This window comes from Pyrus communis, chromosome 14 (genome assembly GCF_963583255.1).
Source record: "Pyrus communis chromosome 14, drPyrComm1.1, whole genome shotgun sequence".
Classification (NCBI taxonomy): domain Eukaryota; kingdom Viridiplantae; phylum Streptophyta; class Magnoliopsida; order Rosales; family Rosaceae; genus Pyrus; species Pyrus communis.
The window spans coordinates 6141203-6157599 of record NC_084816.1 but is presented as its reverse complement, the minus strand read 5'-3'; the positions used below and the strand labels follow the sequence as shown (position 1 = coordinate 6157599).

At 37.8% G+C, this 16397-nt stretch overlaps 3 protein-coding genes across 4 annotated transcripts; 1 reads left to right on the top strand and 2 right to left on the bottom strand.

Moving 5' to 3' along the window:
* Nucleotides 1-3663: 3663 nt before the first annotated feature.
* Nucleotides 3664-5838, bottom strand: LOC137716198 (outer envelope pore protein 16, chloroplastic-like). Its single transcript, XM_068455611.1, has 6 exons — nt 5652-5838; nt 5464-5515; nt 5247-5278; nt 4772-4805; nt 4562-4629; nt 3664-3978 (listed from the first exon to the last, which is right to left on the bottom strand). Exons 1-6 carry the CDS (start codon nt 5763-5765, stop codon nt 3838-3840), a joined length of 441 nt encoding a protein of 146 aa, XP_068311712.1. The 5' UTR covers nt 5766-5838; the 3' UTR covers nt 3664-3837.
* A 1874-nt stretch (nt 5839-7712) lies between these two features.
* Nucleotides 7713-10119, top strand: LOC137715387 (mitochondrial import inner membrane translocase subunit Tim9). Its single transcript, XM_068454696.1, has 2 exons — nt 7713-7911; nt 9640-10119. The coding sequence occupies exons 1-2, from the start codon at nt 7817-7819 to the stop codon at nt 9824-9826; spliced, it is 282 nt and encodes a 93-aa protein (XP_068310797.1). The 5' UTR covers nt 7713-7816; the 3' UTR covers nt 9827-10119.
* A 2870-nt stretch (nt 10120-12989) lies between these two features.
* On the bottom strand, nt 12990-14817 carry LOC137715311 (CAX-interacting protein 4-like). Of its 2 annotated transcripts, none has more exons than XM_068454594.1 (2): nt 14667-14817; nt 12990-14281 (listed from the first exon to the last, which is right to left on the bottom strand). In XM_068454594.1, exon 2 carries the CDS (start codon nt 14257-14259, stop codon nt 13288-13290), a length of 972 nt encoding a protein of 323 aa, XP_068310695.1. In that variant the 5' UTR covers nt 14260-14281; nt 14667-14817; the 3' UTR covers nt 12990-13287. The 2 variants fall into 2 exon arrangements, with proteins under 2 accessions (XP_068310695.1, XP_068310696.1); XM_068454595.1 differs by having other exon boundaries at nt 12990-14296; nt 14667-14780.
* Between the last annotated feature and the right edge of the window lie 1580 nt (nt 14818-16397).

Sequence of the window (16397 nt, the reverse complement as noted above, 5' to 3'; positions counted from 1 at the left end):
AAAAGAGTGTAACAAAAGTGTCTCATGCTTCCTTTGGCGTTTTAGCATCCCGAATGTGCTCCAACATTTCTTCTTCTATTGTGGTCTTTAAGGCAAACATTGATTTGCCTGCTTTAATTTTCCACTTCCGCAAGACGCCGTTAGCATCTTCCGCTGCCGGTTGTGTAACTTCACTACCACCGACAACCTCCCACAAGTCTTGACCTTGAAGGTAAGACTCTATACACGTTGCCCACGTGTTATAGTTTTGGTTGTTGAGCTTCTTGATTCCTCCAACAACTTGAAGATCACCCATCGTATCGGCAAGACTTTGACTACACCGAACAAGCTTGAGTGACTACCGTGCAGAGTAATACACTACTCTCGACACAAAGAAGCTCCCTCTCAAGGTTTGTGATAACCCCAGCAATAATCTCAAGAAATCTTTTCTGATGTGGAAGATCAGTCAAAACTGCAACCACAGAGCATACTCGAAATTTCAAGAGACTTCACAACCAATGCTCTACCAAGAACGATCCCTGACCGACTTGGCTCTTATACCAATTGTTGAATAAGAAGAGTATCCAAGATAACTCTAATGATCCCAAGAAGAAGAAAATAGAGCACACTCTTAAAGAAAGCTCACAAAACAAACTAATTAGCAAAGCTTTTCTTATTTAGCTCTAGGCTTTGTTTTTCCTTGGATGATATACAATGCTTGAGGACTTGGGTATTTATAGCAAACCAAATGAAAGCTACACCACACACTTACTTCACCTACAACATCCACCTACTTCACCTACAACCTCCACTTACTTCACCAACCTCACACACTTACTTCACCAACCTCACACACTTACTTCACCTACAACATCCACCTACTTCACCTACAATTGACATTGATTCTCAACAATATATATTATCAGTGATTTTGGCTCTTTTGTCCAATTATTTACATTAGCCATATCTAAATGAAGAAGGAAAACACCATGATCAGTACCTATGTTGCTCCCTTCTTGTGATCCAAATTTGAAGAAGGCGATGGGGAGGGGCAGTTATAAGTGTCATCCTCTTTGTTTCTCCTATACCTGCATTGTCGACCAAAACAACATCAAACCAAATGCAATACAATCCAACGTAATGCTCACAAAATTTGAGCTCCAAACAAAGTCACAGGTCAACAATCACCTAATCGCTCATAACACCCTCACAAATATGAAAAACATAAACAATTAAGTCAGCAACATGATATGCCATTCCTTTCACACAAGCACAGATTGCAATTCAAATATGCCACATTATTTACAAACAATTACAAATCGAGAAACAATTAAATCATCATCATGAATCGCAATGTAACATGAACACCATCGATTAGAAAAGACAAAGCTACATGGCAATAAACATACAGAGAGTAAACATACATAGAGGAACTACTTCAGATCCTTCCCAAAAGCAATCTTCCGCATGATAATAAAAGAGCGGTTGATCTAATTGCAGACACAATCTGCAGAACCGACTTCTATGGAATTTGAACTTGTGAAATGTGGGGTGGAGACTTGAATGTAACAAATTGGTGTTTTAAGTGAATAATTCCAAACATATAAAATTTAGATCATCACACCCGAATGCAAACAGAACAATTAAATAAAGAATCGAAGGCATACACAATCTAATTAGACAAATAAGTGAACTTTCCCATGCCGAAATCCGAAAGGCCAACAGAAATCTCTCATTACAAAACTGAAGACAAAACTTAAAAAGACAAAACTTAAAACTAATCAAAATTAGGTGAACCAATTATAGAGAACATAACCCTTGTAACCAATCGGGAAAAGATGTTTTTAAATCCCACAAAAAAAAAAATTAAGAGTTTTTTAAAAAACACCATTTCAATTATTTTCCAGCCTTACATTTGGGATTAAACAAAGAATATAACTAAAAATGCCAACTTTCTCAAAAAAACTACGACTATTTTTAAAAATTTCCATTACCCAACACTGAAAAATGAGAATCGAAGCAACGAAGAACGGAACACGTGAGAACCAAAACGTTAAAAACAGCATGTACCATTTCAAAGACCAAAAATCCTGCAAGGACAAAAAAAATCCCAGAAAATCAGTACATCAGCACTCCCTGCAAAACCCCAAAATCAGTGGCATGGTCCTCGTTTCTCCATCATTCAGTAGCTAATGACCTAATGAAAAAGAACCCAAAACAGACAGCTTAAATTATGAAAAGTGCTTATAAGGCTCATGAATAACTTCAGAGCCTGCATAGAAATGGTATGTCGCAGATAACAACAGACACACACACACAGATATGTCTACATATATATATAGATGACCCACAGATAATAACATCATGCGGAGGTGTGCACGCGCACACACATAAAATATACATGCGTACTTAATTTTTCAAACAATAATACCTCGCAACATAAGTTGCAAGCTGGGACTACTGTTTGGTTGACTCAAAAGAAATTGATGGGTTAGAAAAAGCCCAAAAAAAATACAAAGACGGATGTTCTTATGTCGTTCATCTCTTACGTTAACAAAACACACATACACCTGTGTTTTAATGCTCCTCCAATACTCAATGAGCAAGGCAAGAAGAAGCTCCTCCTCCAATACTCAATACTCAATAGAGGGATTGATGAAGGTATACTCTGATATCTTACTGCATCATAGCTACTGCCCATGCAGTGGCAAGGTTGTATGCGGCCGCTGAAGCGTATGTTGATGCCTCGGAGAAGTCAGTTACGGGTGATAACTGGTCAAAATTAGATGTTTTGATTATGTTGTATGGGTATTTAGGGAAGGAGAAGCAGTTAGAGAAAACTTGGGGCTCACTGAAAGAACTCCCCAATGTTAGGTCTAAAAGTTACGTGCTGGCAGTTGAAGCATTTGGTAGAATCGGACAACTCAACCGAGCTGAAGAACTTTGGTTAGAGATGAAGTGAGTAAAAGGGCTGAAAACCACTGAGCAGTTCAATTCTATGATATCTGTCTATGCCAAGCATGGCCTAATCGATAAAGCATCCAAGGTTTTCCAGGAGATAAAGACGGTTGGGTGCCAACCAACTGCCATAACTTTTGGGCATCTTGCTTTGGGTTGCTTAAAAGCAGGACTGGTAGAGGAAGAGGAAGCCATTAGGACTCTAGAGTTGGGGATGAGTTCGATGATGAGCAACGTGGTGAGGAATTCTAACCCATGGTAGGAGACCACTCTTTCGATAATCGCGGGTTTTGCCGAGAAGGGTGATGTAGGGAATGCTGAGAAGTTGTTTGATGAACTTGCAAAAGCCTAGTATTCAAGGCATACTTTTGTATACAACACATTGATTAAGGCGTATGTGAAAGCCAAAGTTTATGATTCGAACCTTTTGAAGAGGATGACTCTCGGAGGCGCCAGGCCGGACGCAGAAACCTATAGTCTGATGAAACTTGCCGAGCATTTTCAAACCTGATTCCGATTTGTAACATGGTTGTAACTTGTAAGGTGTTCTGATGCATTTATATTCATTCTTACACAAAATGTTTATCAATTTGTAAATGGAAAATAATAAGATGAACAGGGCATCGGTTACTCGTTGAATTTGATGATCTTGAAGTTTGAATGCTTTTCTGGTCGTTATGCACAGATAATTTCAATTTGTTCTTCGGTGAATGCAACATATTGCCCAAGAATGATAAAATTAGACGATTCATAATCCATTGTATCAAAACCTTCAGTAGTTTACATGACGAACCCTTGAACATTCTTTATACAATGCTACTTATTCATAAGAAAGATGACACAAGAACCGTAAGTTCTTCGGGATCTACAGAGAGATCCGGTCGAATATCACGTCCATGTTCAGGTGAGATAGTTAATGAATTCCGCAGCGGTTGCAATGGCACCTCCCGTAATTGCATCCACCAGAACTTTATCCGTGTTCTTGTGGCTGGCAGCAGATACTAGAGCCCCTGTCAATGCACCACCGAGCATGGCATTCTTCTGCAGGATATCAAAACAGGAGTTAGCAGATGCAGAAGTTTCAGTTGAAATCCAAAATTAAGTAAAATCAAGCTTGGAATGGCATGCTTGAAGCTTTGTGACAAACTGACAATTAACAAAGTCGAGTAGGAAACAAGAACTCTTTGACAGTTCCAAAATCATGTTTCAACAATTCAAACTTAGTCCTGGGATAAATAAGTCATTGAATACTTGAATTGGAATGCATTTGGTTCGACCTGAGCTCCTTTCACAAGAAAAATACTAAGCACAACATCCTAAAGGTAACATTAGAAGCTACTTGCGCATACTGAAAACGAACAATTACCCAAATTATGGAAACAGGAGGATCTAGGGAACAAAGAGGTTCAGAGTTTTTAGATTAGCAAGTAGACAATCTGAAACAATTTCCCAAATCTAGAAGCTCCATGTGCAAACTAAGATGAATGAGCATGAAAACTTACACCCAACAGGTTTCTGTGGAACATAGATGTTCGAATTTTTCAGCCGAAAACCAAATTATTTAGCCCCTTCCTCTCATAGAGTACAACTACCTATCTAGAGACTAGAATTAGAACAAACATACCCAGTCTCTGTGTCCACGGACCCTCTCAATACCATACTCTGCTCCCACGTACACTCCAGCAATGGTTCCTGTCAGTGTAACAGAAGAAATTGTTGCTGCAGTCCTCCATTTTCAAAAGTAGGGAAGCCGAAGCAATTCTCCTGGAAGCTGAGCATAATCTCATCCAGACATACATGCATCGAACTCACAATGAAATACAAAACAACTTACCCCAATATGCACCTTCTTTACACATCTTCTTCAACTGCAAAAACCGTACTCTCAATTAGCAGGATTAGGAAATTGTGTTATACCCCAGCTTTCTTGTATGAATAAACAACCGATCACCTCTTAAACAAATCGATAGATCCCACTAAACAAAATCAATTGAGCAACAACTGAAGATGCTGAACTAACTGAAAGTAGCTACTAATATTTTTTCCGGTTACAAGGGGCCCAAAGTCCGAGCACAACCATACAAAACAAAGTTAACTAGACCTCAGCGCTTATATAAACAGCGCTCATCCTATCGAAACCAGCAAGATCATCGAGCACAACACTTACAATCGAAGGGGGATGAGTTTCAAAACAGGAAATTTTCAAGCTCAACGTCGATTAAGAGTAGCAACAAATCCTAGATCATACAAGGAACCAACAAAATCGAAGACGGGACTTAATTAAACAAGGGATTGGTCTGGTTACTCACAGTGTGCTCAAAATCGTGACTTGAAATTCTCCCTGCAAAAATCACCAAGAACCAAAATTCTCGTTCAACAACCGCAATAAATACAATCATCACCATCAGAGTACAGAGTACAGCACAATATGATGAGCATATGATAGTTAAAACTTTCCCACTCGCATTTTCTCAGCGTTTCTCGGGAACCAAACAGTTGGACTGCAATAATGATAGATAGCGGTACCTTTCTTGACCGCCGACAAAGCATCCTCTGCAACAACTCTGGTAGCAGCGACCTGAAACCAAAACGACCCCGTTTGATTCCAAAGCTTCCATCCCAAAGATCAAACAAAACCCAGAACTAAAAAAATAAAAAATAAACAAAAATGTTGAAGATAAATAAAAATAAATTTGAAAAAAAAAGGAGCGTACGGTTCCGATCTTCAAGAAGCCATCGACGGTGTGGTTGAAGAAGGGGTTGCCCAAGTCGATCATCACGTCGACCTTCGGCCCTGTTAGCGACCCCGCGAAACTGGTTCTCGGCATTTTCTTCTCCTCTCTCTCCCCTCTCTGCTCCGTGTTTGCAGTGTGACTAACAAAATGGTGACAAATCACAAATTGGTGGGGTTTTGGATGATATTGTGATATTTTACTTTACGGAGATAGATGGATTTACGAAAATAAAAATTAATGAAAATGATTCAAAATTTTAATTAAAAAAATAAAAAAATATTGTAAGTAAATAATATTATAATAAACTTTTTAGAATTAAAATATTATTTTTTATTTAAAATAAATAGTATCAAAAATGTTTCGTTAAAACTCTTATCACGGAAGATGCAACGCAGCATCAATTGCATCAGGTGGTGCCCGTGGAGCAACTTCAATGGTGTGCAGGTGAACGTGTCAACGCTAAAAGTGGTATTGCTTTGATTGCAAGTGAGAATTAAATGAATGAATTGAAGTTGTAACTGTTGCTTAATCAACGTGTCAGCTTAACTTAGGAAGAACGTTAAGGTTTGGACTTTCTAATTGCTACATCGTTACTTGTTGATTGCAATTTTTGATTTAGAATTTGCCTTGTTAGTTTTAGATCCCAACCCAACTTGTATTTCATTAGAAGAAAAAGAAAATGAATAATAAATATTAGTTATGTTCAAAACGTGGTGAGAAATGTCTTATAATTCATGTCAGATGCTCTAAAGACGTTCTAAACAACGAAACCATGTATTGGGCCCCGTTTATACTTGCCAATACATATGAATCAAAACAATATAACATTAGAGTTTTGATTATCTTCATTCTATGTCTAGCACTACTTCAAACGCTTTAGTAAGTTTGTCCAGCTTAGTTTATTTTAAATCAGTCTAACTTAGTCCCTGAAGCTAATCTAGTTTGAGATAATCTGGTGCAACCAACACACCCTTAAGGGCATGTTTACTCAAAATATAAAATATTATGGATCCCTAACTTAAATTGGACAAAACCATAGTGGATGTTTACTTACAAAGAATTAGAAGGAATATGAGTATCATTCAGAAACATGTGTTAACTAACAACCAAAGAATTGGCGGGTCTCATATTTTTTGGGTATGGCATATACTAGGAAAATTAAGGTATCTCATTAATATAGAGAGGTCGTTCATACCATACCCATTCCTTCTCATCACTCATTTATTTTCATACCTATGTTTTTAAATGGTGAAGCCACTTAATACTATGGTCTAACGGTATTTCTCTTTACTTGTAAGTGAGAGGTCTTAGGTTCGATTCTCGCCAAAGATGAATTTGAACCACATTATTGCTAGCTCATTGTGAGGCCACGCCCCTCATCTTTGTGTAGATAATATCGTTTGTTAAAAAAAAAAAAAAGTGCTGAAGAGAGAGAATGATTGAGCTTGTGTGCAACTAGTTCTACAATTTGTGCAGGCTGTATAGTGACAAGAGAATAACTTATATTGAACGAGTTCACTGTCACTAAGGTGTCCCCGTTTCAATAAAACAAATAAGATATGTAAAGTTTCCAACACTCATTGTATTATTAGATTGAGACGCTACGTGGGAGTAAACTAATTTTATGTAAGTTTTCAACAATAACATATGTAAATTAAGGTACGTTAAAAAAAATTAACTATATATATATATATATATATATAAAACCAGTCCGACTATATTTTAAAGTAAAAACCGGGAACCAAACGGGTCTAATCAAAGACAAGTTCTTGCATTTTTGAGTTTTCTCCAAGTCGGACCGGCCCCATTTTCCGGTTCAATGGCCACTTTTTTTTTCATAAATAGTTTAAATACATAGGATAAATACAAAATATCCACTTTAACCACAACAAAAATTGTGAGGCACCCAATTTCTAAATTTCCCCATAGCATCCTCAAAATCCAACGGCTAAGAAGACGAAGTAGCTAAACGGTGCCGTTACACGTTTATGGGATGGACAAGAAGGAGTCTAGGGTTTTACCTCCCTATAAAGACAGAGATCTACTGCGCGAACTCTGTTCCATAAACCCTAACCTAACTTCCTCATTTTCCCCAGAGAGTGAGGCAATTAAGCTGAGATCTTAGAAATTCGATACAATCCGGGATGGACAAGAGCATGATAGGAGATCTGGATTCACTTCCAGAGGAAGATAAGATGAGAATGGCCACCATGATCGACCAGCTCCAGATCCGCGACAGGTCATCTCTCTCTCTCTCTCTCTCTCTCTCTCTCTCTGATTCATTGACTTAATTTCCACTTCGAATTCGTAAAATTTCTCATCGGGTTATTAAATTATGTGAATTTCAGGTCAATAATATGATGAAAAATTCGAAATTTGGTTCTTCGTAGTAAAATATAGCCATCAAAGTTTGCAAATTTTTCCAATTTATGAGATGAGGGTTTGTGGGTTTACAGTAGAATTTTTGGTAGTGCACGTTTGATGTCTTAGATCTTGGTTGGCTTTTGTTTTTGCATTTTTAATATATTGGATGGTAGGTCAGTTGGCAATTCTTTGGCCTGCTTCAATCTGTTCTCTGTAACGCAATGCCTCGTGTTTTCGGCTGCGGTTAGATTCGTACTGAAATGTTTGTTTTTTAGGCCACGTTTAGTTTATAATTGGGGTTGCTTGGATAATATAGATAGAGGGACTTGAAAACAACTAGATGCAATACATTTTAAAGAACTTTGAAATGAGGGGTGTTGTTTGAGATTCCTTTGTTTAGTCCCTTTGTAGTGCATTTCTAGTGTTTTAGTAGTAGCTTTTGTAGTGCTTGTGTAGTTTATTGGTAGTGTTCTTGTAGTGCATTTTTAACAATTGAATCTAAAGTCTAAGCATACCATAAGGGAATTAACTTACAACCATTTTGTCGGGATTGGAAGGGAACAATTTCCCTCCTAATGCATCCATCTTCTACCTGAATAAAATTTCGAAGTCGGTCTCCATTGACTCCTTCAAATTCCCTCAATAAGTGAGTTGTCCAATCCATTCAAGTCCTATGCACTAAACGAGGCCTTAGAATCTTTGTTAAGAGCATGAAATATCAAGGCATTGGATTGACTCAGATTTGTTGCTTCACAATTCCTTTCTGTAGGATGTGGTTCACTTGGTTTAATTTTGTGAAAACTCTTTTTGTGAAGCCAGATATAAGTTCTCCTTAAAACCAGTGCAACAAACTGTGTGTTGCTTCTGGACGTTTTGGGAACTACATTATTACGTGTTATGAATCTTGTGAGTTGTCCAATCCATTTGAGTCCTGGGCACTAAACGAGGCCTTAGTATCTTTGTGAAGAGCATGGAATGTCAATGCATTTGATTGACTCAGATTTGTTGCTTCACAATTCCTTTTTGTACGATGTGGGTCACTTGGTTTAATTTTGTGAACACTCTTATTGTGAAGCCACATAGAAGTTCTCCTTAAAACCAGTGCAACCTATGTGTGTTGCTTCTGGACGTTTTGGGAACTACATTAGTTGTGTTGATGCAAATGGTGTGAATTCCCGAGTGAATGAGTTTTACCCAATTAACAAAATGAAAATTAGTTGAGATACTGGTTAATCACCTGAACCTTGTTGCTTTTAACAGTAAGAAATTATCTTGTACCTTCTGTCATAAGCATGTACGGCTTGTACTTTCTCCGTTTTTTCATTTAGGCATTTCTACAACAAATTGTGTGATTCCTTTCGGACTTTGTACAGCTTGTTCTGTTCCATTTTATGTTTACTTGTTTTTTCGTAATAAAGGTATTCTTTCTTGGTACCTGGCTTCTAAGTTGGATGCTTATTTGTAAGAAAAAGAACTGTTCCCGTAGTCTTGAGATAGTGTTTTGCCTAGTTTCTGCATAGGATTTGTTTGAATGAGCTTTTCTGATGCCATTGTCATTGTAAAGGACGGGACCAACCCGCTAACAGTATGTGTTTGCTTGCAGTTTGAGGATGTATAACTCACTTGTTGAGAGATGCTTCAATGATTGTGTCGACACCTTTAAGCACAAATCACTGCAGAAGCAAGAGGAAACCTGTGTCAGGCGATGTGCCGAGAAGTTCCTAAAGCATTCCATGCGTGTTGGCATGAGGTTTGCAGAGCTCAACCAGGGAGCTGCAACACAAGATTAGTCATCAAATCGGCAAGAGGTAGAGAGCGCGCCTTCAATCCCGTCTTAGCCTTTTGGTGCCTTTTTTTTCTTGGAGAATCTCCCCTTTCTTACATAAAAAATGGCAAGTGGTAGTCGTACCCATTTTTCATGATTTCGTGTTTCTTATCCAAGGGAAAACAGAAAAATTGTATTATGCAGAAACACGGGATCTGTAAGTTGCCGTCAGATTATATTTTTTACTGTTACTAATCCAAGCAGCATAGCAATCCTTGACTTCCTCAATGTGATCAATAAATTGCTTTCTTTTGATAATTGGAGCATAGATTTACTTAATTTAGTTCCCTTCAATTCAAAGAAAAATGTATAATTTGGTGCAGAAATCCCGGCCAAAAGGTTAAATCTCAATGCTCCTCCATTAAAGCTTCTGTACAGGTCATACGAAGTGTGAACTAACTAATGTATTAAAAGGCGAAGGCGTAGGCGAGGCGTCCCATAGATAGTCCCGTCTAGACATGGGGCGTCTTAAATTTCGAACATTTTGACAAATATTTTTACACTTCTTTTAAATCTTTAGATTACAAAACATCCAAAGGTCCATATTCGTTCATTAAATGACATGAATGCTTAAATGGATTTTAACTAATATTAAACATAAAAATAAGATTAAAAAAGCATAAAATATGGAAGGTAATTAAAAATAAAATTAAAAAGGAAGAAACCCTAGTTTTAAGCGTGCAAACAAGAAAGGACGTAGAACTCAATTGATTCGAAGTACTGTAACCTCTATCTCCCTCTTTGCCGATGAGGTCTGCAACTTTCATATGATTGATATGAAATTTTGATGTCTTCTACAACGAATCAAGTTATTAGTCTATTGAATTTTCATTACGTAAGTAAAACGTACAAAACCCTAAATTGTATATTATTGTTCATATATGTACAAATAGAGTAACTCAATACTATTGCATCGGAGAAGTAGGGGGTAGCGTTCTATTTTGTTTGGCTCATTAGGGTGAGTCGTCTCATGATTTGAAGTCCCTTGTGAAGGGCACAGTTGTTTCTAGCTTGAACTGGTTTTATTCCTCATTAGAGTGATCTTTGAAGATGACAGTTGAGAGTTCGAATGCATCTGATCGAGATGCTGAACCATTTTGTGGAGGTTGATCCAACTGGACGGTATGGGCGGTATGCTGACCTCCTTGGTCATGGTGCTGTGAAAAAGGTTTATAGGGCTTTTGATCAAGAGGAAGGTACAAAGGTGGCCTGGAATCAGGTCCGGTTGTACAATTACAGTGACGACCCAACACTCATAAATCGGCTTTACTCTGAGGTCAAGCTGTTTAGGCAGTTGAAGAACAAGTATATCATTGTTTGTCACGGCGTTTGGAAGGACGAGGCGCATAGCACTTTGAATTTTATCACTGAGGTGTGCAATTCTGGAAACCTTGGGGGCAACCTAAATCGACAAAACTAAAAAGATTTTACAAAACCTAATTTAATCACCCTGCATATATGAACAATAATATACCACTTAGGGTTTTGTACGTTTTGCTTATGTAATGAAGACTCAAGAGACTAATTGCTTCATTCGTTGTAGAAGACATCAAAATTTCATGTCAATCATATGAAAGTTGCAAACCTCATCGGCAAAGAGGGAGATGGAGGTTATAGTATTTCGAATCAATGGAGTTCTACGTCCTTTCTTGTTTGCACGCTTAAAACTAGGGTTTCTTCCTTTTTAATTTTATTTTTAATTACCTTCCATATTTTATGCTTTTTGAATTTTATTTTTATGTTTAATATTAGTTAAAATCCACTTAAGCATCTATGTCATTTAATGAATGAATCCTTTGGATGTTTTGTAATCTAAAGGTTTAAACGAAGTGTAAAAATATTTGTCAAAATGTTTGTCCCTTGATCCTATCCCTATATATATATATATATATATATATATATATATATATATATATATATGAGAGCTGTTATTAGCACTCCACAAATCTCATTCTACACTCCTCACAAGTGTTCTAATTATAGAAAGTTTGGAGTGCAAAATAAGATTTTTGAAGTACCAATAACAATTCCCAAAAATAATACTTTGTAAAACAAACATCTATTATCAATTTACCATTCAAAATGTAATATTAACCAAATCTATTGTCATTCAAAAAATAATATCATCCAAATTCATTAATCAATTGAACTATATATTATATAATTATAATGCATGGTAATATTAATTATAAATTTATAAAAAACACAAGTGAACACATCACACTTGCCAAATGATATAATATATATTTATATATAATAAACAAGTGACCACACACATACTATATGTAAAAAAAAAAAAAAAAAGATTATTAATCACACAGCACAATGAGCTTGAGCACACACATTTATAATATATATACATACATACATATATATATATATATATATATAAAGTATCGGCAATAAAAGAAGATGAAAAGCACAGCAGACAGGATACACATATTATATAAAAAAAATATCAAAATTACGATTCAGAAACCATAATCGTAAAAATTGGGCATTTGTGGGCGTGTTGGCGGGCACTGTCGTTGGGTGTTGCGGTGCTGCTGCTAGCGTGCGGCGACGATGCTGTTGAAGGCTGGTGTAGCGACTGTCGCCTGTCGCGCTCGGGAGAGGGTAAATCGGAAAAAAAAACGCAGAGAGACAATGACAGAAGGAAGAGGTACAAGGGAGTTAGTTTAGATAAAAAAAATTTCAAAAAAAAGGGCCAAAAATAGGGTTGGGGGGGCAATGCCTCTGATGCATAAGGGGTGCCGCCGGCGCACTCCGACCACTCCTGCAAAACTGAGGCGGCAACTCATCCGTCCAGCTGCCTAGGCGCGCCCCGAGGCGAGTATTTTAATACAGTGGAACTAACACACGCACAAGGTGATGAATGTCGACGAATGCAACGTGCCTGGATTTTACATGACATTTGGAGCTAAGAAAAATGCCAATAAGATAACAATTCTACATAAGAAATATCATCACAAATGTATCATTTTGAAGTGCTAAAAACAATGTTGTATGCTTGCATACAAACTAGAAGATTGTCAGAAACAATCTAGAGCGACAAAGAACCCTAATTTGACAAAGATTAAAATAGAGAACCTTCTAAATTAAATACGCAATCATAGAAAAACACATCGAAACAATCACAACTGATAAACGATAGGTAATGAGAAAAAGATGCATACATGATCACACGGTATGAAGTGTAGACACTTTTAACAGAAATCGCACAAGATTAAATACACATTACCAGAAAAATTCCAACTTCTCAATCAGCAAAGTGACAGTTTCATCCCAGAAGGCAAAAAGATCCAAACGCAACAGAAGCTTGTCCGAGCAAATTAACAGAAGCAATACAAAGGTTGCAAAAGCATATACTACATAGAATTCAAAGACGTGCTGGTGTACACAGTTCAAATCCATTCCTAGATAGATTTACTCATCATCCTTGTGAAGGCGTTTGCTGCTCTTCTTCTCAGACCGCTTCCTGCCCCTACCTACCCGTGAATCATCATCACAATCAGATGGTGTTGCTGCCTTCCTGCTCCTCCGACTGCGGTGTCTACGAGAATCATCAGACGAATCAGATTCAGAATCATCTGAATGCCGATGACTTCTCCTTCTCCTCTTCTCCTTCCTACTTTTCCTATGCTGCCGCCGACGCTCACCATCCTCATCCGAGGACTCATCCCTCTTCCTACGCTTCTCCTTCCTTTTTCTCTTCCTACCTTCATCTGAATCATCTGAATCATCAGCATATTTCCTCTTGCTGCTCCTCCTCTTCTTCGACCTTCCTCTCTTCTTCCTCTTCCCAGAATCTGAATCTGAGCCATCATCATCTGAATCATCATTCTTCTTTTTCGACTTCTCCTTTTTACCAACCTTTAACCCATTTTTTTGAGCAATGATCTTCTCGATCTCTGAATCATAATCCGAATCCTCGCTCTCACTGTCTTCATCCTCATCCTCACTCTCCTCACTCTCTTCGACATTTTTACCACTGGTCCTACCAATCTTCCTCTTCAACCTAGCCAATTCTGATGCAACATCACCCTGAATCCCTTCAGGCTCTCTCTCCTTATCTTCCTTAACACTCAGAAAGTTCCTGCACTGAAACTTGAGGTGCCCAACACGGCCGCACCTGCTGCAAGACCCACGAGTCTCGTCAGCGCTGGACCCAGTTATACGGGCAAGCGCAAGGAGGCCCTGGAAGCTAGCATATGCATTCTCACCATCCGGTTCATCGTTTGACACATTGGGTTGTGCAGTGCTCTTGGTGTCATCTTTGTTGGGTGCATAGGGGTCATACCCAATTGCACTCTGCCATATACCGTGGGTCTGAAGGGCGGCACTACTGTGTACCCGATTGTTCGCGGGCATGCGAACCCTTCCCGCTGTGGCAGGCATCTTGAAATTCGAAGATCAAACCCTAAAGAGACACAAACTAAATCAAAACTCTCAGAAACTACGACACCCACAAAACAATAACACACAAATTACTTGAAATAAATCGAATTTTCGATCAATAAAAAACCCTAGTGTAAAGGGGTTCGATAACTCAACGATGTAATTCAAATTCTAGGGTTTTTCGAACTCCTAATAAAATGTCTAATTACAATCAGAGTGCAGAATTTAATGCAATAGAATCGAGCCGCGATTACAACAAATTACATAACAATTTCGAGCTTTTTGAAACAGAGAATCGAAAATTGTCCGTGCGATGGGATTCAAGTTTTAGGGTTTGTTCTACGTTGCAATTGACAGAGGAGAATCAAAGGAGAGCGAAAATTGAGATGGAAAGATTGAAGCTTTACCTTTGAATCGGAGAGGCGAAACGAAACGGAACGAAACTTGACAAAGAGCGAAAGGAATTTGTGAAGCTGACTGAATACATCCAATATAATATCCGTTTTTATTTTAATTTTTTAGGCCGACATTGAACACCAATTGGCAATCGTCTTTTGTATGCTAAGAAACGTTGCCGTTTGGTTGCAAGGTATAGTATGATACATAATTGGGCCTATTGTTTTGATTGGATTTGGACCTACCGAGTTTTAGAAAATTAAACTCAGGACTTGAGGTCATACATATTTTTTTTACTTAAAAGTTTTAGATTCAAATCGTGTTAATAATAAATTTAATTAAACGTGAGAATTTATTCGTCAGACGGTTGTTCCCAGCTAATACACTATTCGATTTCATATTTCATTATACTTTAATTTTCCAAAGGTGAATCCGTTTCATGTAATTTTTTTTCTTTTTTTCGTCAAACATTTCGTGTAATTTGTCTTTTATACAAATTCCAATTAATGATCGAAATATAGAAGAATTTAAACCTCCCTAAACAAAGTAGAAATAGTCAAACTCTGCTTTGGATCTTTGTTCAATTCAGGAAATGTACACATTTTGGTGCAGATAAAACCTTTACTTAATTATACTCATCAATTTATAATCACGCAATGTTTGACAAGATAAGACGTGATATAATGTGTTCAAGACTTCTAGTAGTTGATCTTGCATTCTGGGGTTGGACTGCTGGTTTTCGTGCAGCAGTCATATGTTAAGTACTTCCTTCTAACATGTTCATATGCATTTTGCTGATGCTGGTTTAATTCCCAGAACTCTTTTCTGTTCCACTCATAACCGAGACTATAGCATTCTCGAGGATTATTCAACTTGGCTGAACACCCATCAACCCCAAATCCTTGATATATAGTAGTATTGAATTTTGTGAATGGTATATTCATCATAAGACAATCAGGTACAAGAGATAGCAATATATATGTGCTAGAGGGAAGAAAACAAGACTACCTATCCCTCCTTGATTTACGTCTAAAGCTAACAAAAAAAAAACAAATAAGACACATCCCTTGAATTAAGGGAATTGACAAGACAAATTGAGGAAATTGACAACAAGAGACACATCCCTTGAATTAAGGGAATTGACAACACTATCTATCACCCTAAAATCCTTTGTACGGTGAACATGCAACCTAACCTAACCCTAGTTGCCATTCTTTCTTCCAATACTCCCCCTCAAGCTGGATCAAAGAGATTAATTGATCCAAGCTTGAACAAAAGACGTTGAAAATCAGCAGAGGGTAATCCTTTTGTGAAAATATTCGCAAGTTGATCATAACTGCGCGTGTAGTGAGTGTCGATCACCTTGGACTGAACTTGATTTCTGACGTAGTAACAATCAACTTCAATATGTTTAGTTCGCTCATGGAATACAGGATTCGATGCAATGTGCATCGCGGCCTGATTATCACAGTGTAGGGACATGGGTTGTTGATGAGAAAAACCTAAAGTCAACAGAAGGCTTTTGAGCCAAATAAGTTCACAAGCAGTGGACGCCATAGCACGATACTCTGCCTCTGCACTAGAGCGTGCAACAACACTTTGTTTCTTGCTTTTCCAGGTAACTAGGTTGCCTCCCACAAACGTACAAAACCCAGTGGTAGACTTGCGATCGAGAGAATTGCCTGCCCAGTCAGCATCGGTATATCCTGAGATCTGAGTGTGACTATTGTTGCGCATAAGAA

Bases quoted from the DNA above. Each gene is read 5' to 3' on its own strand.
- LOC137716198 (XM_068455611.1), bottom strand. From the start codon at position 5,765: ATGCCGAGAACCAGTTTCGCGGGGTCGCTAACAGGGCCGAAGGTCGAC. The intron at 5,516-5,651 runs GTACGCTCCTTT...TTTTGGTTTCAG, and splicing joins GCTTCTTGAAGATCGGAACC to GTCGCTGCTACCAGAGTTGT. The intron at 3,979-4,561 runs GTATGTTTGTTC...GATATCCTGCAG, and splicing joins TCCGTGGACACAGAGACTGG to AAGAATGCCATGCTCGGTGG.
- LOC137715387 (XM_068454696.1), top strand. From the start codon at position 7,817: ATGGACAAGAGCATGATAGGAGATCTGGATTCACTTCCAGAGGAAGAT. The intron at 7,912-9,639 runs GTCATCTCTCTC...GTTTGCTTGCAG, and splicing joins CAGCTCCAGATCCGCGACAG to TTTGAGGATGTATAACTCAC.
- LOC137715311 (XM_068454594.1), bottom strand. From the start codon at position 14,259: ATGCCTGCCACAGCGGGAAGGGTTCGCATGCCCGCGAACAATCGGGTA.